The sequence below is a fragment of the Calidris pugnax genome, unplaced genomic scaffold (genome assembly GCF_001431845.1).
Source record: "Calidris pugnax isolate Ruff unplaced genomic scaffold, ASM143184v1 scaffold27, whole genome shotgun sequence".
NCBI classification, from domain to species: Eukaryota; Metazoa; Chordata; class Aves; order Charadriiformes; family Scolopacidae; genus Calidris; species Calidris pugnax.
In genome coordinates, this window is record NW_015090893.1 from 7,788,973 (window position 1) to 7,813,422 (window position 24,450).

At 39.3% G+C, this 24,450-nt stretch overlaps 1 protein-coding gene across 9 annotated transcripts in view; it reads left to right on the forward strand.

Annotated features, from left to right (window-relative positions):
• CREBRF (CREB3 regulatory factor) overlaps positions 1-24,439 on the forward strand; it is a 26,356-nt gene extending 1,917 nt beyond the window's left edge. For 3 of the 9 annotated variants that reach the window (XM_014947889.1, XM_014947888.1, XM_014947886.1), the window contains exons 2-10: positions 7,806-7,984; positions 8,969-9,094; positions 9,943-11,023; positions 11,541-11,642; positions 14,951-15,145; positions 17,010-17,199; positions 17,647-17,720; positions 18,125-18,247; positions 18,482-24,439. In XM_014947889.1, the coding sequence (XP_014803375.1) occupies positions 7,976-7,984; positions 8,969-9,094; positions 9,943-11,023; positions 11,541-11,642; positions 14,951-15,145; positions 17,010-17,199; positions 17,647-17,720; positions 18,125-18,247; positions 18,482-18,597 (2,016 nt within the window). In that variant the 5' untranslated portion in view covers positions 7,806-7,975 and the 3' untranslated portion in view covers positions 18,598-24,439. Of the gene's footprint in view, positions 1-4,421; positions 5,948-7,805; positions 7,985-8,951; positions 9,095-9,942; positions 11,024-11,540; positions 11,643-12,816; positions 13,024-14,950; positions 15,146-17,009; positions 17,200-17,646; positions 17,721-18,124; positions 18,249-18,481 lie in introns of those variants that run through there. The other 6 variants (XM_014947887.1, XM_014947891.1, XM_014947890.1 and 3 more) reach the window with 6 other exon arrangements.
• The last annotated feature ends 11 nt before the right edge of the window (positions 24,440-24,450 follow it).

Here is a 24,450-nt window from a genome sequence, read left to right on the forward strand (position 1 = left end):
CCCCCCGGAGCGGCGGAAGGGGGTTTGTTTACATGTCGCCTCACCCTAGCTTGAAAGGACCGCTGGGCGGGTGAGCGGCGTGGGCGGTGGCCAATGGGAGCGCGCGGGGCTGAGGAGCGAGCCATTGAGCGGGCGGGGAGGGCGGGGCGGGGAGGCGGTGGCCGGGCTAGGCTGCGCTCCGCGCTGGCTGGCGGGGCGGCCATGTTGGCTGGGAGGTGTGTTAGTGGGTCAGGGGCGGGGGCGCAGTGTGGGCCGGGGCCGCCCGGGCCGGGCGAGAGCTTGCCCGCGGGAGGGAGACGGGGGCTGGAGCGGTGCTCGCTGGTTGCCGAGGGTGCCCGCGGCCCTATCCCTCAGGAGCGCTTTGCTTCAGGGCGTCTCTCCTTTCGGGGGGTCGGGCAGCCGGTGCGCGGCCCGGGGGGTGCAGGCAGTGCCCCACACCGGCGGGGCGGTGTCCCCCCCCTCGCCTTCCCGCCTCCTGCCGTGAGCCACTTCCCGCAAACTTGACTTAAAAAATATCGGTAACTTCCCCGGGCCGCCTTGGGAGCCACCGGCGGGGGTGTCTGTGGTGGTGAGCGTCCCCCCCGCCTCTCCCGGTGGGGATTGCACCCGGGCAGGCTCTGAGGTGGGGGCAGCCCGGCCCCGTCTCACCAGGGACCGAAGCCCGGAGTTTTCTTTCCCCTCCACGTCCCGAAGGTCCGCGGTGTGGACGTTGTTTTAGGTAACGATGCCCATGGTATTGCCGGTGTGGCCCCCATCTCCTCCCCAGCGCAGCACGGCGAGGCCGGTGGTTCTCAGGGCACTGCCTGATGCCACCCATCAGATATCAGTTTAATGACCAGAATTCACTGTGTCACGCTCGGGTATAAAACACAGGCTCTTTTTCAGGCTTCTCCGCGCAACAGGCTGAACACTGTCAGCCGTTCAGCTGTGCCAGCTGAAATGTTAACTTCTACTTGAAAATAAGCGTAATCTTTATGTTACTGCCGCTTGAGAGGAACCTGTTGAAATCATGCAATACATAACCTGCAAAACCAGAACTGAATTCTGATACTGGCTTTTAAACACTCCAGAATGTTTTAAAGATGGTGATAAAAGGTTGGTTAGCTTTTGGCCTAAGGTCGCTTAACCAAATAGCCTCAAAGCATCCTTGTTTGGAGGGTTAATTACTATTATTACATGTGTGTTTTCATAGTAAGGATTACAGAGGGGCCAACACAGGCATTTTAGAAACTTGATCGATTTTTACTGCTGGAAATTTAAATGAGAAGTCAGAATTTCTATAGGAAATATGTTGGGTGATTGTTTTGGCAGGAAAGGTTTCTTGTAGAAATGTCAGTGCTCAGTGATAGTACTACTTAGAGGTGTGAATAATAGCTCTGAGAGCTCATACAGTGCTTTGTGGCCAGTAGTTTACCTGAGCAAAGAAAGAATTGTTCTGTGTTTGATGGGAGTATTAACTGATGAGAGAAATCTGCGACAGGGGCATCAAGCCATTGAACATCCTTGCCATGTTTGTTTTAAATAATGAGAGTGGCAAAAGAGCTGCTCGAAGTCCCTTCAGCATTAGCAGGAATTAATTGGGAATAAATAGAAGCTTCTGTCTGACTAAGCGACTGATAGTTTGGGATAAATGAGGGAAGGCACTGGTTTAGATTCCTATGACTTGCGTGTCCGTGCTGCGGGTTTGTAAAGCCTAATGAAAGTTTGATAAGGTTATTTGGCACTTCATAAGAAATGCTTGAAAGTTGCCATTGGCTTGAAAGTCAAGCCAAGTTTCCTGAAAATCATAGATTTTAAGGTTTAGACCATGCTACAGTGACTTTCCTGACTATATTGTATTTTTAAAAAACCCTCCTCCTATTTTTGGAATCTGATGCTGTTTTTTTTTACTTTTGGGTGTGTTTTGACTGATGCGTTTTTCTGATTTGTTGCTGGCTTTGAAGTATGATAACCCATTTCTAATAAAACTATAACAAAGCATAGTTTTACTGTGTGGAGCGTAAACTTAGATTGTACTATTCCCTTCATCATAAGAGGAGTTTTTCTGGCACCTGTAGAATTAATTTTTTTCTTGTCCTGAAAGACTTCATGTCATCAGAAATACATAGAATACATTCAAAATATAGAAACAACTCTCATGTAGGGATGTAGAATATCACTGGAGGCTGTAAGCTAAATTGTTGTCTAGTTTTGCTTTTGTTTTCTGTCTTTGCTTTGGCCGCACTCTGCTCCAGGAGAAATCAAAACAAAATTTGAATGTTAGTCTTACTGCTAATTCTCTTGTGCAAACAACTGTCCGAACTCTACAGTGATACTTTATTAAAGGTTTATGCAAGTCATATTTTACCTATAAAAAGTTTTTAAAATTAATTCAAGTGTGTTAATATAGTTCTAATAAGTTTAACATGCTGCATGTCCCACTTCTGGCACTAAAATAGTAAGAAAATCTCAGTCTTTGTTCCAGAATATACAGAAAAACTAGCGCTTCTAGTAGGAATATGTTAGTCTGGGCACAGTTGTTATAAAATATGTAGATGCAATATGTTGTTGGTTGGTTTAAAAAACAAACAAACTTTTTTTATCTTCCGCCTCTTGTATTATGATCAGTTATTGTCATCTGCCTGTTTGATTCTGCAGTGGAGCACCCCTCCAGAGCTGGGTGGTGGGACTGGTGTGTAGGGGTATTAATTCAAGCAAAGAACGTAGCACTGTATCCTGTTTGGTAATTTTTCCACTCTTTTACCTGAGGTGTTGCGTGTGTGATTGGAGACCAGAGCTTCTGTTTAGTGGTATCACTTCCAGATCTTGAAGTCTGGCTGCTGTGGGCAAGTAGGGTTAGAAAAATAATATCGACGGGGGGAAGGGAAGATGAGCAGAGGAAAGGGAACCAAGGCAGTGAAGTAGCAGTTTCCCTCTCCTGAAGGCAAGAGGCTTAAAAGAAGTGAAACAGTCTTTGTATCTTCAGTTCTTTCAAATGGCAGTGCTCCACCAAACTTAGGATCTGGGTATCTCAAGCAACTGGTGTTTGCTCTCCAGGACAGAGAAAGCAAAGGGCATGTCTCACATGCTTATGCTGGCATTTTAATACAAATACATATTGGGAAGGTAGAGGGACTTGGCTTCTTTGGATGAGCAGGTGAATGAGGCTACGGTGGGTGAAAGCAGAGAAAGACCATTTATAAGTTTCTTTGCTCACCTGCTATGAAAAACCTTAAAAATACCAAAACAAAACAAAACAAACAAAAAAACCCAAACCAAAACAAAAACCCAAACCAACCAACCAACCAAAAAAAAAACCCAAAGAAAAGAAAACTTAGCATCTTAGTGGTGGGGGAGAGAAGTAAAATAATTTAAGTCTGGCTAATAATTGAAGAATCACATAGAAGAAGAAAGGAAAAAAAGAACAGTGCACTAAGAAACAAAACTTAAGAAAAATACGGTCTGTGCTTGAAGACTGCGCTGAGCAGGGTATGTTCTGTAATAGGAAGCAAATTGGCACAAACTATGGAAGAAAATAAAGTTTTAAGAGAAGCGTAGGAGAGCTTCTTGCATCCCTAACGGTAGTACTTCGTAAAATATCCAGATACAGCAAACACTGCATAGCACATAATGGTTCTTTTAAAATACGTGGCATAGTTTTTGCATGTTCTTCAAAATTCAGAATTTGGCGTTTTGAATGTTTTAGCCTGAGTTACAAAAATGTAACTTTGACAAACCGTGCTGTATGATGCAGTCACCATCCTGAAAAGTGTAATTGTTCGTGTAATGTATTTAGAACAGGCATTTAGCCGCTGTGATAATAAGCACTGTGCAATCAACAAAATGGTATAGCGACGCGCTGGGTGCTTTTCACATTGTACAAAATACGCTTCTGAATTGGGACAGAAATAGCAACTTGAGTTACAGCAACAGTACAAATGATTCATACAGGTGACCGAGGAAGACTTCCAGAGTTGTCAAGCTGAAAGCTGGCAGTGTTGGTTTTTCTCTTATAGGGGCTTCTTTGGAGTTCTGTCACAGAGGGGTGTTTACTAGTCCAGGGAAGTGGCACGTGCACAGTAGGTGCCGTGTGTCTCCTTATCGCTGGGTGTTCTGAGTTGAGGTCCTGCTGCCTGGCAGTGTCAGTGTGCTGCTGCAGCAGTAATGTCATGGAATAATCCTGACGTTAGATTGTTTGAAGTTCAGCCTTCCTGGGTGTCTTGGGACCACTGTCAAACTATTTTATATGCGTGTTTTCAGAAAGCAAATATAAAGGCGGAGGATTTTTATTAGGATGTGTCATCAGATTAATTAATTATTAACGCTATAGAACAGGTTTTGTTTATTGATGGCTTACATTTTTTTTAACCAATGTATATATGCCTACTTCCATCAGTACCCCAAATTCTTTCATAGTTTTTTTTTAACCAATGTATATGTGCATACTTCCATCAGTACCCCAAATTCTTTCATATTAGATGAATATAGCAGTTCCTGAGATGTCTTGCCCTTCCTTACACCCAAGTGGACGAGCGAGCCTTCTCCCAGGAGCAGGAACACAGCTCTGCACTGATGTGGCTCAAGAATCTGCAGATGCAGAACCAGCTCAGGGACTGGTTCCTTAATCACCTTCATCTGATTTAACTGCAGGCTGCTGCCAAAAGGAGTGGCAGCACCCTGCCCGCTGCCTCGGGCTGTGTATTCCACCTCTGGTTTAGTTGCTGTGAAGCAACTACAGGATTTAACCTCTCTTATCTCTGCGTTTGGGAAGGACTGATGTAAGGCATTAATGAAAATTGTCCTAAAGTAGAAAATCCTGCTGTATTTATCTTCAGTAATTCTTGTATTGCCATTCTTGAGCTCTACCACAGATATTTCAATTCATTCAAATCTGTATTTGTTACAGGTAACATAACAGCAGGGTTTTTTTAATTTAGTCTTCAGCTGAGAGAGCCAATATTGATAAATTCTGTAAAAATGGGACTTCAGCTGTGGTCTACAAAGTTACTTTCCTTCACAGCGAGTTCAGATTTGACATCTGTGCTTCCATATGTGTTTTTGACTTCTACTATACATCTTAATTTGCCAGTTCATGAAAAAATACTGGTAGTTAAGTGTGAACACTGAGAAGTCTTATAATGAAGATCTTGGTGATTGTGGGAAATTTAGAAAGCAGTTGGAAGTAGGTCTCCTTTGTCAGGAGCATGAGGCATGCTGAGATTGTGCAGCTCCCTGAGGCAGTGTCTTTCTTTTTATGGCCTCACCATGTTTCCTCCCTCCATAGAGCTACCAAGAAAAAAAATCTTATGTTGTAGAATACTTGAATAGATTCTAATGGATTTCAAATCACATTTAAATATTAATACTATAACATGTCAAGAATGAAATATAAAGAGAATTAGGGGAGCAATCAGATTAGTTGATATGCTGCTTTGACCCAGGAGGACGTGCACTGCCAGTCTTAAATGGCACTATAAGTTTATAGCTAAAAGATTACTCCAGTCTTTGAGATGGCTAAAGTATTTTGAACATTTAATGTCTGTTTTGAGGATTTGTAAATGATCCAAAAGCTCCCTAGCCCTGACGCTTGAAAGCGTTGGTCAGTTGTGACTGAAATCAGTGTCAGTAGAGATTAAGTTTCACCCCATTTCTCTAGTTGTGTTTGAAAGCCAGTGGAATGGCTTGAGGTACATGTTCTAACAAAAACATAACAAAGAGTAACCGGTAAAGACACAGCCAATGTCTCCTTTCTTTCCCCTTTGTATCATGCAGTGGCAGAAGTTTGACAGTCTCCCATGTGGATGCAGATGGCGGTGGTGGTGGTCTGGTGTCGACGACCAAGTCATTCATCTCACATTCTGTTGAAAAAGACATCAATCTCTGCCACTCTATATGGGAATAAAGTCAGATACTACTCAGGTGTAGATTGGTATTAAAGATGATACCCTTCTCGCCTCTTTCTTTGCATGTAAGAACATCATCTATTTGCTTTAAAGAAGAGGCCCTTTCTCCTAGATCAGGCCAGGTTGAAAAGTGAATTAGTGGTTTGTGCCACTTCAACAGCATAGGAAGGACTAGTTCTGCCATGGTGTGGCCTTTGCTGGGTGAACAGAGAGAGGGGTTGTTGAGACACATTCCCAAGTGACACTAACTTAACTTTAGATGTCACTTTAAGATAAGTAAAAAGAGTTCTCTGAAAGTTTTAGAGCAGAACAGAAGGAACTGGCTTTTACTTGACACAGAGCCCTACAAGAAATGGCTTGCTTTGGCAGTGGTAGCATGGTTTTACCAACAACTTGTGTACAGCTGGACTTGTAATAGATGTTCTTTATATTCTAGCCAATATTTGAAATGCATTATGTTTTGGTAGGTAGAGACTTTTTTGCATAGTATCTGGTGGTTTTTTTTCCCACAGTCTGGTGGTATATATGCTGAATGCAACAAAAGAGCTGAGATACTATCTGAGAGTAGGAATAATCATGAGGATGCTGTCATGTGCTGGTGGGAGGAGGGTTGTGAGCGTAGCTCTGCTGTAGGAGAACGCTTTTACTTTACTATCAGTTTTTCAAAACAAGAGAATAAACATAGCCTGAGCAGATTGCTCTGAAGTCTGACTTAGGAGCAATGCTGAAAGAAGAATTCTGCTCAAAGAAACAAACACATTTTAGCTGGTAGCGCTGACAAACGGCACAAGTATGATGGTTCAGTTCTTTGATTGTGCTCCTCTAATGCAGCTTTTTTCTTAGAGACTTTCTATGTAAGGGTAAGGATCTTGCAGACACACAAGACAGTAAGAAAGCAGCATCCTTGAAATCAATATAGTTACATTAGATACTAAAGCTTGATACCATGGGGGATTTTTTTTGTTGTTGTTATTCTGATAAAACATTGTTGTATTTTACTTCCTGTTACTTATTTAATGAGTCTCTTGTCACACTTCCAGTGTAAATATAGTTATTGATGTTTGTGCTAAGGTGCTTGCTTTTCTATGGTTCAGTTTTTCCTTATGGTGTTAAAAAGGCAGGATTAAGCAGGATACTAGGCTCGGAAAAGTCTTTAGATACACATCTGAAGTAGCAGCAGGTCTATAGAAACTACGAAAATGATAAGATTACTAATAGATTTTGTTACTAATGAAATTAATTTCAATGTGTGCCTTGCTTGAAATTAATAGAGAAGACAGTTTATTACGCAACTCTGAATTTGGCACAATTTTTAATTTGTTCTGTTGAGGAAATCCGTCTCTTCCCTCTGCTGCTGGAGGGTGAGCACACTTGGCTGTAATCCCTCTGTCACTAGATGCTGCTGTACGAGTGATTGATAGAATCTTATCTGCTGCTGGATGGATTCATCTCTTAGGAAAAGGAGGGGATACTGCTGAAACAGTATTACTGCTATTCTGAAATTAGCATTTTGAGTTATTTGCCTGAGACATTTTTAGAATTTATTGGCTCTGTTATATTAGTCATAAAGATTGTTTCGCTCTCATATACCCAGCAATGTGCCAGTCGTTATTTCCAGTTGGGCAGGCTTTTCTTTTCGTATGTCTGTAGAGCTCATGGTCTTGGTAGTGATGAAAAGAAAGACAACAAAATGTAACTCAGCCAAAACTAAGTTTTTGCAGGAACTCTGTTCTGTAGCATCTGTGGCTTTTCATTCAACGGAAGATGGCAGGGCAAGAAAATTACCATATGTTCCAGAATGAGAAATAATCACTTTTCGGGGAAATTTTTGTCTTTGTTTCACTTTGGCTGTTTTTTAAGCATTACCTTTTTGGTGAAGGATTACTTACCTCCTTGGGGTTTTGCTGCGTTTATTCTACACAGAAGTCTACAAATAGAAGAGCTCCATCAGGGTGAACTGAAGTTATCCTAAGGAAAAAATTTCATTGCATGGATTGTGTAAACTCACTGAGACTGAAGTAAAGCTGGAAAGGAATCTACAAGTGAATAAAACAAGAAGTTTGGAATTGGATTTGGGGAATCTGGGCTTGGAAATGCCTCAGGTAAGTCTGTCCTGATTTTATTTGCTTCTGTAAATGATTTCGCTTCGTTATTTAAAAAAAAAAAAAAAAAAGAAAAAAGTTTAGGAGTAAATTTGCAGGCATTTGCAGGGAGAATTTGTAAGATATTAAATGGTGTATATTTTTTAGGGTCTGTGGTGGAAACTGTGTTGCTGCTCTTGGTACTGTATTGGTTCATGCAGCAAGATTCAGCACAGTTGGTCTGTACGAGGCTGGGTGCCTGGAGAGGAGCCTTTTATTACTGCAGTGATTCACACACCCAGCACACTGAATGACTTTCAGCAGTACAGTGTTTCTCCCTTCCCAGCCCTCAGGGCGAGTGTGTCTAGAAGAGAAATAGAGGTCTGGAATTAAATGTAGCAGAAAGCCTTGCTGCCCATTCCCTGCATGCACAGTCATCCTGCATAATGTTTTTATTTTGCAAAGTTCCACTTTGTTCTCGAGAGATATAACACTCTTAGATGGAGTTGTAATAAAGTTTGCTTTTGTTACAATATCAGGTGGACGTTTTATGAGTTCTAATGGTTCTGTAAACAGTCAACACTGCTTTAGTGCAAAATGGTTTGGATTAGGGTGAAGGCCCTGCAAGCGTGTGGTGCCTGTTGATACTCACAGATCCTGCCAGGACTCGCTCTCCTCTTCTCCAAACGCTGACATATCCCTAAACTTGGCAAACGCCTGAGAATTTCAAACCAACAAAAAAGAATGAATGAGCAATGCTCTTGCAGCTATATGATGAATACAAATGCGTCCTTTGATTAGAGCTGCGTGTTGTTAGCTGCTCTTACAGTACTCTCTCGCTCTGAGAAATGACATGCTTATCTGTGTAGGTAAAAACCTTCCAGGCGCAAGTATAGCACAAGTTCAGAGACTTGGATGAAATGATAATACTCTTTATGTTTTGTCAAAGAAAAGAATATGCCGTTTTATAGCACGCTTCAGCCATCAGTATCAATTTTGTTGTAGCCCAGTGTGAGTGGAATGGACCCTCCTTTTGGGGACGCCTTTCGGAGCCATGTGTTTTCAGAGCAGACTCTGATGAGCACGGATCTCTTGGCAAGCAGTTCAGATCCAGACTTCATGTATGAACTGGTAGGTCATCTTTCCATGTGTGTATGTAACTCCTTTCCTTGACTAATACCCTGAGTTTCTCTAGTAATAAAGGGGTGTTTATTCAAGAATGCTATAAGATATTTCATTACTGCTAGCTACTGATTAGGGAAGAGCCCAACTGCTTGTCCAGCAAATGTGACGCTTCCTCAATAGAGAGGCTTGATAGGGGAATCTCACACAGAGCTGTGCTGACACGATGGTGCTGGAGACTCTTCCCTACAGTCGTTTTGGCAAGAGCAGCTGTAGCTGCTGCACCCAAGCTGGGAATGCAGGGGAAGCAAAAGAAAAGTTGACTCATGAGCTGCTTATACTAGCATTCTTTTGTTTGTTTGTTTGTTTGTTTTGTCTTGTTTTTTTTTCCCTCTGCATCAAAGGAGAAAGGTACCTCATAGTCGTTAATTGATCACATTGGAATGAGGTTTTCCAGGGACTGGTAAACTTACTCTGTTAACCACACAGCCAAGATTGACCGAGGTCAGTAGAGACTACAACAGCTGGCCTGTCATGTCTTTCTTATTTTAAATACACGAATATCGGTACTAGTCTGGTTCCTGATGACCAGCTGAATTTGCAGTAGCAGAAAAAGTCCAGCAGCATTTGACTTGTATCTTTAGCAATCTCTTCAGAAGGATCTGCTGCTGAAGCACGGAAGCTGGACTTCATTCCCACCCTCAAAAAAAGCTTTTAGTTGGAAGTGGAGGTATCTTCATATCTCACCACTTTCTTAGGCTTCACTGGAATTAAGCTCACCATAATAGACTAAGTAGAGAACAGAGATTATTGATACATTTTTTGTATTCACTTTTAATTTGTCTTATTATGCACAGGACAGAGAAATGGACTATCAGCAAAGCTCCAGAGACAACTTACTTTCAATGGAGGACTGCAAAGACCTTGAGAACTTGGAGTCTTTTACGGACATCCTGGACAAAGAAGCTGCTCTCACCTCAAAATGGGAGCAGTGGGACACCTACTGTGAAGACTTAACTAAGTACACTAAATTAACCAGCTGTGACATTTGGGGAACAAAAGAGGTGGATTATCTGGGCCTTGATGACTTTTCAAGCCCATATCAAGATGAAGAGGTGATAAGCAAAACACCGACACTGGCTCAGCTTAACAGTGAGGACTCCCAACCCGTTTCTGATTCGCTCTACCCTGATTTGCTCTTCAGTGTAAAACAAAACCCTTTAAATTCTTTGTTACCTGGCAAAAAAATTGCAACCAGAGCAGCAGCCCCAGTCTGTTCCTCCAAGAACGTTCAGGCTGAGGCACCTTTGTCGGACTGTGTTCAGAAGGCAAGCAAACCTGCAACTCAGCCTGCTTCCAGTACACAAATCATGGTGAAGACCAATGTGTACAATAACGAAAAGGTGAACATTCATGTTGAATGTAAAGACTATGTTAAAAAGGCAAAAGTAAAGATCAATCCTTTACCGCAGAGCAGACCGGTGCTGAGCCAGACACATGCTGATGCAGCAAAGGAAAACACCTGCTATTGTGGTGCTGTAGCAAAGAGACAAGAAAGAAAAGGAATAGAGTCCCCGCATAGTCACAGTACGCCTCCCGTTTTGCCTTTTAAAGAAACTCAAGAACTGCTCCTCAGTCCACCCCAGGAAAGCCCAGGACTTATTGTGGGGGAGAGCAGTCTTTCTGCCAGCACATCAGTGTCAGATTCTTCACAGAAGAAAGAAGAGCACAACTATTCTCTGTTTGTAACAGACAGTTTGGGTGAACAGTCAGCCAAAGGAGACCCTGAGGAAGATGAGGATGATGAGGACGATATTGAAGATGAGGACCACGATGAAGGATTCGGCAGTGAGCACGAGCTGTCTGAAAATGATGATGAGGAAGAAGATTACGAGGATGATAAAGATGACGACATCAGCGATACTTTCTCAGAACCAGGTACCAGCAATGTTGGGCTTTGGTAACGTGAGGGTTAACGGATTTGTCTGCCAAGTGGGAAAGGATGCTTTTGAATGCTTTATAGTTACAGATGAGTAATGCTGATTTTAAATTATAAACTTTCATCCCAGATTTTTTATGTGCTTGGCAAAATGCAATTAATAAAAACTATACCAGGTTCCTATTGCCCTGTTTTGAGAAAAACTGCATTAACTGTGGTCATGTAGCAAAAATAATGATAGACCTTGTAGCCTAAGGTCGTAGAGCAACAACCTGCATTTTTTGTCTTCTTTTTTTCGTGACTTGATGCTAGGATGTGCAGAGCTTTCTAGAGCTTCAGTAGGTTGCTGCTTTGAATTTATCCAGAGCTGTATCTCTTGATAGCTGGGATGAAATCATAGCCTGAGCGAATTAATTTCATAACTACTTAAGTCCTACCATAGGTACAATTTTCCACAGAATCCAAAGAAAATACCTACCACTGAAACTAATAGAACTGTTTCTTGGTGGTTTTCAGCAGTTATACTTAGTGGGTCTTCAAAGGATACTGAATTCCTCTCTTCTGCATGTAGAAATGGAGCCTTAACAGCAGAAATAAGAACTAACCTTCACCTGGAAGGTAACAAAGCGGTAACATTGTGCAAAAATAAAATCTGAAGGAAAAGGGACAGGACTGTAACCAAGTATTAGTCTCGTTGTAGAAAGTATTACAATATTCACATTTTATAAATGCTTTATAGTAGAGTATAAGAATTAAGGTATTCTGACATTTGGCAATATGTAACTTCGGGGGGGAAAGCAGCTGAAATTTTGCCTTTTTGAAAACAGCAGCTTCCCTAAAGCTTGTCAAGTGTTTGTCATAATGAACTCTCAGATTTAATTATTTTCTAAGTAGATTTACTGAGTTGGCATTAAAGTTGTTAAGCATTACGCCCTTTATGTTACTTTTACACATACATAACACATTTTTGTTAGCCTTTAAAAACCTCTTCCTTCCTCCTTCTGAATTGAACTCCCTCTACTCTCTGGGGCTTTGAGTAGCTCTTCCAGCTCTGCAGTGATTGCTGCACTGCACAGCACTTTGCAGCCCACGGAGGCACGTTGCACAGAAAGCCTGGCAACCTTGGAAAGGAGATGTATTAAAATGCTGGGATTTCAGTTGGTGGAATTACATTAACTGTTTGCTGTTTGTTCAAATTTTACTGACACGCAATCGCGCTCCCGTTCTAAGTACAACTCCATGGGCAGGACACAAACTCTTGTACTCTTGTACTTTGTGTTGCTTTTTTACCTTTAGAGTAAAGGTAAGTACTATAGATAAAGTTTCTAAAAATAGGCATGGCACCTTCCATAGTACTGAAACCAAAATCAGTTGATGAATTTAGAGTGAAGCCGTAATTTACTGAAAGGACAAACAATTATTGATTATTGCAGACCCTCTGATGTATTTTATAAACAGTTTTGTTTATTCTTCTTCATGTGTGTTTTTGGAGTATGTTAAATGCCTTCTTAAAGCATTAGTGTTGTCTGAGGAAATACTTAGATACAGTAAGTTTCAGGCACTTGGAGAAATAACTAAAAATGTGGCTGGCATTCCAGCAAGTTTGGGCAACAATGTTTTTATGATGATACAGATTTAACAATTTTTGTCACCTGCAAAAGGCATTTTATTATGGTAATTACCATCCCAGGCCTTTTCTAGCATTTAAACCTTTTTTGCCATTGCTGGTATATTTTACTTACCTCATTTAATAGAAATATTTGTAAATGACTGCTTCTCTCCCATCGAGTAGTCCAGAGACTCCAGAAATGGGAGATGCAACAACAGATTCAGTTTTCAGTAGCAGTGGAGAAGAAATACCTGAAAGGGAAAAGTGCTTGTAGAGACGTGGATGTTGTTTAAAGAAGTTGCACTGCATCTATTCTGAGCCCCTGGACCATCAGCTGAGGGGAAAAAAAAGACTCATAAATGGTTTGACAGAAGTCAGTAGGATTAAATGGTAAACAGAAGGCTTTCTCTGGTTTTGTTTTGGTGGGGTTATTTTTGCTTTTAATCTGGTAGTTGCAAAAGTCATGTCCATCCTGTTCTCCATTTTACGTAATTTAACCCTGGTGAGTTTAAAGCTAAAACTGTACTCCGGGATGCAAACAGAATTTTTTAGGAGGGCCTTATGGAGGGCGTGAAAGGTAAATGCAAGAACCCTTTCAGATTTCTTAGAAGCCCGCCAAAGAAAGTGAAACTGTTACATAATCTTTGCTAAGAGGAGAATTCAAGGAAGATGAATACAGTGCAGAAAAGCTAAACATATTTGTTGCACTCCTGTATGTTACAGGCTACCTTAGGACATCACGCACTAGATTATTCTCTGTACCTTTGAAATGATAGCGGGTCAACATTAGAGTTGCAAGGCAGGACGCATTAAGTCAACGTAATTTAGGTTGCTAACTTAATTATGGTTTAAATAAGCAAACGGGAAGTCTTGATTTTAACCTTGTTTTACATTTGTACACATCAGCTCTTAAAGAGATTTGTTTTCATCGGATGGCTTAATTCCGTGTTAGCATGAAGATGGGCTAAATTTATACATCTCTATATAATGAGTCACATAGCTTGACATGTTTTTTGAAGTGGAAAGTAAGTGGGGTTTTTAAGAGTACTTTGATACTTAGAGCAAACAGCATTTGTGTAAAATGGGAGTACAGTTAAAAATATTTACAGTATTTGAAACTAAATTTAATGTAACTTGTCATCATTTTGGCTATACAAGAAAAAAATGTTTTATAAAGCATGTTTCAGTGTTTGATCTGCCTTTAAAATACAGGCTTTTTAATAAACTTAGTCAAAGTAAATGAGTTGATGAAATGATTAGAAACAGAACTTTATAACTGATTTCATCCTTCTGCGCACCTAACTTTTATTCATACCTTGGGTTATGAGGTGAAAGTCAGACCAAAGCAAGAAAGTTTGTTTTTCCTCTTTCAACTGGTTTTTCAAGTGCAAACAGACTAATTGAACAGACTTTTAAAAAGAAGAAAGTGTTCTTTGTGCTACGGTTAAAAGATGAAGCAGAGCTCAAGCAGATGGGGTCAAGGCCTCTTAAGTTTATGGGCTGTTCAGTGGCTCTTCTTTAGGCTCCATCAGCGTATGGGATGTTTTGAAATGCATTCTTTTTTAAGTAAACGTAAACTGCTATATAGTATTTTAGTACAAAAGGCTATGCAATGGTTGGGGGTTTTTAACCTGTCCAGACCCTTTCAATTGAGATGGTCTTTTCTTAAAGGCTTTTAGGTCGTTGTCCTCATAACAGAGCCCCCTTCTAATAGAGACGGGTGGTTTGATTTATTTCCCAAAGGTATTCAGACTCAAGGAAGAGCAGGAGTCAGACTCAGTGATCCCAATGGGTCGCTTCCAACTCAAAACATTCTATGATTGAATAATTTTGCTTTCTTTATGAGTGTTTTGCTAAACCATCTTTATTATCTGCTTCTCTTTCCATGCTTTTTGATTAAAGATTAATTAAAATGTGGAGGCGAGTTAGGATTATGTTCCTGTAAATTCATGGAGAAAATGGTAGGGATACAAGAACACTCTCCAGCAGCTGTTGTCTGTACTTTGCAGTAGTGAGATTGCCGGGGAGAAAAGCAAAAGAGCGGTAGAGCTTAAGGGGTCAGAGAACATAAAGGGGCTTTCAATGCATAAATGATTTGTCTCTATTCAACTGCTAAAGCACCTTTACTGGCTCAGTGTCTATCCCTGGATTTAAAGTGAGTACCCAGTCATAGTTGATGGTAGAAACCAAGTCTATTAGACAATGTAAAACATGCCTCCTCAGTGGTTTTGCTCTTAATTTGAATATGCAGTTCACCGTTAAAGGGCTAGAAACAGTTTTGTCAACATTATATAAACAATGCAATGCATCCTTTTAGGGTATGAAAATGATTCTGTGGAGGATTTAAAAGAAATGACTGCAATATCCTCTCGGAAAAGAGGCAAGCGAAGATACTTCTGGGAGTACAGTGAGCAATTAACACCATCGCAACAAGAAAGGATGCTGAGGCCGTCCGAGTGGAATCGTGATACGTTACCAAGTAACATGTATCAGAAGAACGGTCTCCATCATGGTAAGAACGGAGTCCTCGTTCCCAGGAATGTCTTCCAATCTAAACACCTTCAGTAGCCATACTTCCATACTTGCAAGTTGTGTTTTGGCCATGAAAACACATCATTAAAACACTGTAAGTCTGTTCCTCAATTAGCAGAGATCTGCACAGTGTCCAAGGAAGGCACAGTGGATGTACAGTAGTAATTTACAGCGTGGTTTCTTCCAGAGGAAGGTGGATGAATTGAGAATTGTAACTCCTGAGGGCTTTCAGTGGAAACTCCAAGAGTTTGAAGTTTTCTCAGTGCGACACTGTAAATGTATTGGATGGGTGGCTTGACTGATATTTGCTCCTCGTAGCTGTTAGTTTCAGTCTTGCTTGTGTTAGAAGTGAGCTGGAAGTGATCTGAGATGCAAAGTTCACGTTAACTGCAGCGCGAACTGAAGGACAAGCAATAAGGTGTAACTGGCTCTTTTTGCGCCTCCCTACTTGTGTCTCCCACCGATGTGAATGCAGCACAGTGAAGTAGTTGCTTTTCTGTGAATAAACTATTTCTTTAAAATACTGTCTTAGAAAGTTAAATAAATTGGTGTAATAACTGTGTTTTATTCCTGTAACTTTTCAATTAGCAATTTGCTGTACTGCACACATGAGTAACATCTCCCAGAACAAACCCCTCTTAGAAGTAGTGTTTGTTTTCTTGTCACAGGACCTCTTTGGGGTAGGCTGCTCCATTTGATTTTGGCTTTGAAGGAGAAAATTAAACCAGTTGTAACGTTAACATACCCTTACAGTTGAAAATTGGTCTCTTTGACATGGCACTTTACCTTCTGTTAACCCAAAAGATTTTCTTCTTGTTGCTACTTGTAGATTTATTCAGGGAAGAAAACTGTTTGTTTTTTTAATCTCCTTAGTTTTTATGTTTATTTATCTTGTACTGAAACATCAGTACACTGTTCCTTCTTATGGAGGCCTATATCTATATTTGTTATTAAACAACAAATAACCAAACATGCCTTGAGGACTCAGTCCCACCAGACACTTGGAGGAGCAAGTGACTTTTAAGTCAGGTGCACATGCAAGGGATTTGCAGGATCAAACACTACTTAACATCCAGAACCTACAGAATATGACACATGCAGTACTTTTTTACTTTCATATACAGAGATGTACCAAGGTCATCTACTACATCAAATAAATCATGCTAAATTATCAGCTCTCTAATAAATATTTCTGGAGCAGGTTGTGGGTTTTTTTTTCATACCCGTGTCTGTAACAACTCGTGGAAAAAGACTGATACAGTGGCAGAGAATCATAAGGAATAAAGATTGAATTAGGTGTATTTCCTCAGGAAAACCAGGTCTTAAGTAGCTTCAAATACGTATAGAAGGGGTTAACTAGCCTTTATGTAGATCATTTAAGCTCAGTATCACTGGAGATCGTTTCAGTACTAGGCCTCGACACTTGTTCTTAATAGTAATAAGGTTATTTGGAAATTTAATCAACTTGAGTGTGCAAGAGGATATATTGGCTGAACACAGGAATTAGCAAGTTACAGTTGGGGCAGAACAACTGGGTTAGAACTTGTGACATACGTTTTTCAGCACAGTTGGGTGTATGCTGTCTCTCACATCCAGTAGCCTGGCCAGCGGTATTTGCTCTTATCTGATCTGGATATAATATGAATTGTACAAAGCAGTTTGTCTGGAAATGCTCTTTCTATTGTGAAGGGCCGTAGGGATCACATGATTCCAGTCCATTCTCTTGTAATGAACAAAGGAACTTAAACTGCACCCAAAATAATACATATTTAAGAATGTTTTTTTGCAGTTTTGTGTACATATTGTGTCACTTCCCAACCCAATTTTCTGCATATTTAAAACAGGAAAATATGCAGCAAAGAAATCCCGAAGGACTGATGTAGAAGACTTAACTCCCAACCCCAGAAAACTTCTACAGATCGGTAATGAATTGAGGAAGCTGAATAAGGTGATCAGTGACCTGACGCCCGTCAGTGAACTTCCCTTAACTGCCAGACCGAGGTCAAGGAAAGAAAAGAACAAGCTGGCTTCCAGGTATATATTAGATAACACTACGTGGATGAGTCTATTTGGATTATTGCAACTGTTCAATTAAGATCTAACTAATTTTTGCCTGAAGAGATCCTGCTTCATTGTGGCAGTTCCTGCAGTGGGTTATTTACCAGTTTATCAAAAAGCAGGGCAGCTGGCCCTTTGGAGATGTAGTTTGCTTGTTTCCTAGAAAATGACATATTTCCTCTAGAAGCAGCTTACTTAGCTGCAGGGCAAGTGATTGATACAGTGATAAAGTCCACAAGTGTGAAATATGAGCGAATACAGGTAGCAGAGTGTTTTCGTTGAAGGTGAGTGAGTAGATAGATGAGTTTGTACGTCACAGCTCTGGGAGTATTGGTTGCTAAGTTTGTGTGGCAAACAAACAGATGCTCTTAGTGTTCTGGAATTTTTGTTAGTGTTCTAATTCTTCCCCTCTTCTTACTATAGGGCTTGTAGACTAAAAAAGAAAGCCCAGTATGAAGCCAATAAAGTAAAACTCTGGGGTCTCAACACGGAATATGGTAAATACAACTCTTCACATCTTAATTTTTCTTTTGTTCAGACAAGTCTGTGTTTTTGCACCATCATGTAGCTGGGTCATACCTGGCAGTTTATAGAGAAAACAGGGTTGGTACAAACCCAACAATTTTGTTGGTACAAAAACAGTCCACTCCATAAAACGTACGTAGATTGGGTTACCTGCAGTGTTGAGCTACTTTACAGATGTAAATTATGTAAATGTACGCATGTAGTGTAAATATTTTTGAAAACATAGTTTACAGATGTAAACTATTACCTCTTAATTTTACATTAAGTGTGATGTGACACTTCTGACACAAATAACAGTGTGTGGACAACTGTGGATCTCTTTTGCTCCAGGGGGACCACGCTGTAAATCTAATCCTTTTTTTTTTTTTCTTTGCAGATAATTTACTGTTTGTGATCAACTCCATTAAACAAGAGATAGTTAATCGGGTGCAGGTACCTAAAGATGATAGAGGAGTCAACATGGAACAGAAGTTGCACGTACTTATTAAAGACACTCTGGGTAAGCAGGAAACTTAACGCACGTATGTGAAGAACATAGAATTTGCAATGCGTTAGATTGCAAACCATTTCTGGAATCGAGAAAAGAAAGAAGTACTTCCTAATTTTAGTTGTCTATGCCTTTGGGTCGGTTATTAACCAAAGTGTTCATTGGCTTTCTATCACTTCTAGGAATGTAAAAATACGTGCAGTGAATAGTAACCTTACAGCACGTTTTCTTTCATTCCCCTTTTAGGCCTACCCGTAGCTGGACAGACATCAGAATTTGTGAATCAAGTCTTAGAGAAGACTGCAGAGGGAGACCCCACCGGTGGCCTTGTAGGGCTACGAATACCAATGTCAAAGGTTTAAGACGTGACTTCAGCTGTTGTCATCGGTCAGATTCTCCCTGTGTTGTCAAGTACTTCATTGTAAATTGCATTCTGGTCTGCATGGCAGTTTAGCGTTATGGAAACACTTCCAGTTAGGTTCCATTGTTTTTAAATAACAATGTAGTACAACAAATCAAAGCATGATACAAAATGCTAAATAGCATTTTTGGAGCATAAACCAGATAGTTTCAAAGCTGCTTTAAGTTTAAATACAGAGATGAGAATTCTTTTTAAAATTAAGTTATCTAGGACCAGAATATATCACTTTTGTTTTAGAAGCAAAAACGTGGTTTTGCTAGTAAAAAATTTTAGTATATGCCAGACATTGTGACAGGTTTATGCTCCAAGTAAAATAAGAGGAAGCATTTTTTTGGTAAAGCTGTCAATTTAGGGAGTTTTTTTTTTTCTTTTTTTTTTTTAATTGGATTTTCTTTTGTTGTTCTTAAAATACAGTGAGCTTTCTTTGCAACCATTAACTTGTACATAGCACACGTGGCATTAGAGCTAGTGTGCCATATAAGACTTTAATTTTCTGAGCTTAATATAGTATTTAAATGTCTGCGCAAGCAAGAGAAAACAAGTATATTCTTTGTGCCTTGTATTTTGGGGGGAGAGCTATCAGTATAAGCTGGTAAAGTTTTGTATGAAGAAAACCCTGAGGGGAAAAACCAAGTTGTATAGATGGTGAGATTATAGGTTTTAATGTATTTGTTCCAGCTCTTAAAATTTTTGAATGTATATAGGAATATGTTGAAAATGTAGATATATGCCACAGAGTCTATGTATTGTATAAAAGATGGCTCTAGAAAACTCAATTTCGGTACTTTGGCCGGAAGAAAACAAATACTTGCACATTAATGCGATTGTTTATTTTTGTACCAAAGACAAATGCAACTGATATGGCGAACTGCCAGTCTAAGTAAAGTTTTGCACAGCTTATATGATACTGTACTGAATGTAAAAACAAATGAAAAAAGAAAAAAAAATTAAAGGTCAGGGTTAGGGATCTTACTGAACTGTGAATTTTTTTGTTTGGGTCCAATTATCTACAGAAGGAGCATTCATACATAACAATATTATTTTGCTGTTCCTGTAGTTCGCTTCCATGGTAGATAAGTTGGTGGCCGTCTTGGAGTCTTTAAATCTTTTTTCTCTGCACTTACTGTAGGAGATTTTAATATATTTGGATTTTAGTAAGCTATTGGTAAAATAGTTTTCAACTTTGAGAATTTAAAAAAAATATTTAGCTTGTTGTAGTATACTTCCACCAAACAACCAAAATAAAATTATTTTTATTGTAATGTGTATATATGTAAAGAGAAAAAAGAGCTACAAATATCTAATTCCTTAGTTGCCACTTTTCCAGTTGATGTATTATTAGGCATGTGATGTTTCCAAGGATCAACACAGGCTTCAAACAAAACAAAACAAAAAAAAAATTTATAGACTTTTATATTTTTGTACAGGTATTTCGAAACTAGCTTCTTCAAACTTATATGTGACTTATTCTTGTTAATTCAGTAGTTTCTATGATTGAAGAATATTAACACACAGTTCTTATTTGCTCTTCTGCTAAATAAGAGTTGGCTTTGTAGTCAGTGTTAACGTACAGATTAAAAGCTTTAGCCTTTGATGAGAAAATCCTTTATCTCAAGGCAAGATCATTCTCTGGTTTCATGGACCCCCCCCCCTCCTTTTCCTCCCTGTTCTTTCTCTCCCTATTTAAAGATGACAGAACACTGTTTACTGAAAATAGAAATACCAAATATTTTCAAATGTAGCTGCTGAAAAAAAATGCAAAAGTCCATGAAGGCTTTCTCCCCACTCCCTTTGGGGAATTTCTCCACTTCATTTCTAGTTTGTCTAAGTTTGTTTGTACTGTGATTCCTTTTTTGTTTATAAGTAGATTATTTTTATATCCAAGCTTGTACTATAAAAAAAAAAAGTCTGAATCGGTAATAGTGCAGTAAGAGTGGCTGATGAAGGTGGCAGTCCTGCCACGTACTTCTGAGTGTGCACACAGCTTACTTTGTACCTAAATACTTTGGAAGGCTCAAAAGGGAGGAGGAGGCCAAAATACCACTACTGAGCTGTACAGAAAGTCTTTCCTACAAGAGACTGAACAAATACCCAGGGCAATTTAGGCGAAACTTTGTAAATCCACTTCAGACTTGCAAAATCTGAGTGGAATGTGGGTGTTTTTGTTGTTGTTGTTAGGGTGAGGTGAGAGTTGGCTGCTGCTTTATACAGTGGGTCAGATGTATTCCTGTTGTAATTATTGCCGAGGTTGCAGTTATTCTGGAGATGCATATGGCCCATAAAACCCCGACAAAGAATGTCTCTTGTCCAGGCCACGTCTGTACCAAGATTTGAATACTGTTGTTCCTTTCAGACGAACGGTGTTACTGCACTGTTCGGATACAGGAGCTCCTCACGCGATGCCCAAACGGTCGCCGAGGCAGCATTTCTAAACTTGTAAGAGAGCAGTTTTGCAATTGGGTAAAAACTTTTGTGACAAATTAAACTGACAAGGTATTGAAAAGCCCCTTTTTTTACTGCTCAGAAATACTGGGCAAATACAACTTTATAGCTTTTTATTTTTGTCTGAAAACCAGAATATGATTTTGGTCTAGCATTTCAAAGTAGACGTTGAATCCTTAGTGAATTCCATACCCCTGCATTTCAGTGTTTTCTATGTATTATGTTAAGTTAAAGCTTTTAAATAGTTGAGCTTTTTAATGTTGACACTTTATTTTGTACCTATTTATATGTATGTATATCTTAGAAAAGCACTTTGTTTAAAAAAAAAAACAACAAAAAAAAAAAGAAACTGCGTTTTATATGATTCCTGCCACTTGCTGCTAACTCTGGGCTGGTCAGAATGCTGCAGCGATACTTGATATAAATAAAACCTGGCAGTAAAATGTAGAGTAAAGATAAGACCTTTTGCTGGTTTAACTTTATCATAAAGGTGACATAGGCAAGCTGTGCAGCTTTACATTTTAACCAGGGGACTCTGTGGCATTTAAACCGTCTAGAAATGGTTGTACTTTAATGCCAGTAACAATCTGCTTCCTCTAGTGTCATTAAAATATATACATTTAGTGTATACTTATCACAAACAAAAATCTTATAAGGGTATAAAAACCAACAAATGTACATGTTCTGTTTTTTGGCAATTGTGGCATGCATTTTTGGATGATCTTTAGAGAAGACCATTTTCTAAAGATTTTCAGTGTTCATACATGGTATGTGGATCTTAATGAAGTCCTGGATTTTTTTTTGTTTGTTTTTGAGTGTAGGCATTGTGAATATTCACTTTTAATCCTATATCCAAAAACAATTATACATTTTTGATTTAATACAAACAAAAGCTCTTCCTTTTTCTGATACACTGGATTCTCTAGAATTTGTTTCCATATTAAAAGCATGCTGTCATAACTGCTCTTGTTGAGATCTCGTCAGTCTGAACTTAGGTGCCACACTTTGAATCGATGGACTGCTTGTTCTGCTGTACCATGTATGATTCTTGTCCTTTCCTACTTCCTTCATGACAGATGATGATGTGGCTTTATATTGTGCCTTACTTGTACATCTAGAACTAATTGTTTTTCGTTCCCTCCGAACTCTTCAAACCTAACCCTTCTGAAATTGAATCAGAACTGATAGAGGCATCCTCAAGAAAGTCTGGATAGATCTGATTTCAGTTTCTCCCAGTAGTTGTCCTTTTGTATTTATATGGAAGACCAGTTTTTGAATGGCCTTGCAAAATGTGGGGGTGCTCACGAAGGGTGTTTTTTAGCCCTAAACCCCTTTTGCTAACGCTTCCTTTTATGGTTTATTGAACACATTTACTGATACTTGGTGAGTACTTTTTTTTGAATGAGAGAGACTTACTACTAAAGCTATGTTTACGTGTGGATGGGCTGGATTTTCTTATCATACCAGTTGAAATCATTGTGATTTAATGAAGTTGCATTGCTGTAAAGCTGATGTGAGAATCAGGCTCAGCTGTGTTCAGTTCCTAATTCTTTATAGATAGACTTTTTTTCCATACTAAGAGGGCCAGGAAAAAAGTTGGTTTGTTTTTTTTTAAAAAAAAAAAACAAACCACAAAAAACCCCAAACCTAAAATGAATGAAGAGTCTTTTAACTAACCTAAAAGCAACCAGACACTTGTGAAATACAGTGGTGTCAGTTTTTATTTTTTTAAAATTACCCCCCAAATATTTATCTGATATTTGCCTTCATTAATAAAACAGTTAGCTTATTCACAAAATATAAATAGTGGATGTGCTTTTCTTTTCCATAAATCATTTAATCATAGCTATTTTTTTAAAGCTCTAAAAGGCTTTATCAGGAGAATTTCAAAGGGTTGTATACAAGTTGCCTTCAGCAGAAATAGCAAATGCAATTCTGTTCCTCAAACGTGCTTGCTAGTCTTCCTGAAATTCTGTTGAGGCATAACCCAATTATGTACCATGAATGTTAGGATCTGTATTTGGCCTTGAGACCTGAATTTCAAGAATGCATCTAATCATGATTTTATTTTAAGTTGGAGGCTTCAGTTGGAATCATCTAGTGAAGTGTGCTGCTAGATGTGGTCTTGGCTCATTGGCACAGCCTTGCACACAGCTGAGGTTTATTTTGTTTACCCCAGGGATCGTTTGAAGTACATTTCAAACAGTTACTGCTTGAGTGACTGATTCTTCTTGTAACTGTATTAAGGGCATTAGTATGTTGAGAAAACACCACTCTTTATTATCTCCTAATATAAATTGGGATTCTTCAATGTCATTAATGAAAGATGGCACTTTTAGGTTATATCTTCTTTGCAGCATACAAAAATGTCTCTATCTTTCTACAATTTACATTTCACAATATGCCATGTTTTTTCCCTCAAGGCTTCTAGTGTGATAAAGTGTGTGCTCACTGAATTATAACCCTCAGCCTCTTAGACATTCATGAACTTCCTTCCACAAGAGCAAATACTGACTATGCATTTATTGTCTTTCTAATGAGCTGTGGAGCTAAAAGTGGAGACAGAGCTATTTTAAGCCACACTTTTCTGGGGTTTTTTAATTAAAAAAACCTCCAAACTTTTTAGATATTCATCAGCGTTCAGAGTTTTTCTTGAGTTACGAGTATTTTGTAGTCGGGTATCTGTCTAAGTCAATTTTGGGTGAGTTACCTAGCTACTGTAAAGAAAACTTCTGGATTGGATTTGATATTGGCAAAAGCACACTCCACCCTATCAAAATCTTCTGATTAAGAAACAGAACCCAGTGGTACCGCTTAATTTTATGAACTTTTCTTCTAATGATGGCTATTCACACATTCTGATTTGAGTCATCTGTGCTCCCAGAATATTATGTCCAAGTAAAACTTGCTGCTCAGTATTTGTGGTTGGGTGAACTCTTAAGGCTGATGGCACATGCGGACATTGGTGGTTGACAAGCAACAAAAAAATACATTTTAAACAAAACATGGCATCCTGTTCTGCCTACGCTTGGGGTCATGATTGTAATGCTGTCCTTGATATTCTATAATCAACTTCCAACTGGAGCTCAGAAAAACTTACTGAAAGTCTTGTCTCTGTTTAAAAATAAATTTACCTTGTTAAAAGCATGATCTGTTAAGAGTTGCAATGTTTAATGTTGGTTAATAGTTGTGCAGTTTTTATTTTTTTGAAAAGAGGCACAATTAAACTATTGACTTTGTTTACTCTGTCACCCTCAATCCCTAGCACTTCTATTCAGATACAAATTCATCAATGTATGCAACATCCTTTGTAATTTAAAATAAAAATTGTGGAGAAAATACTGTCTGGAAT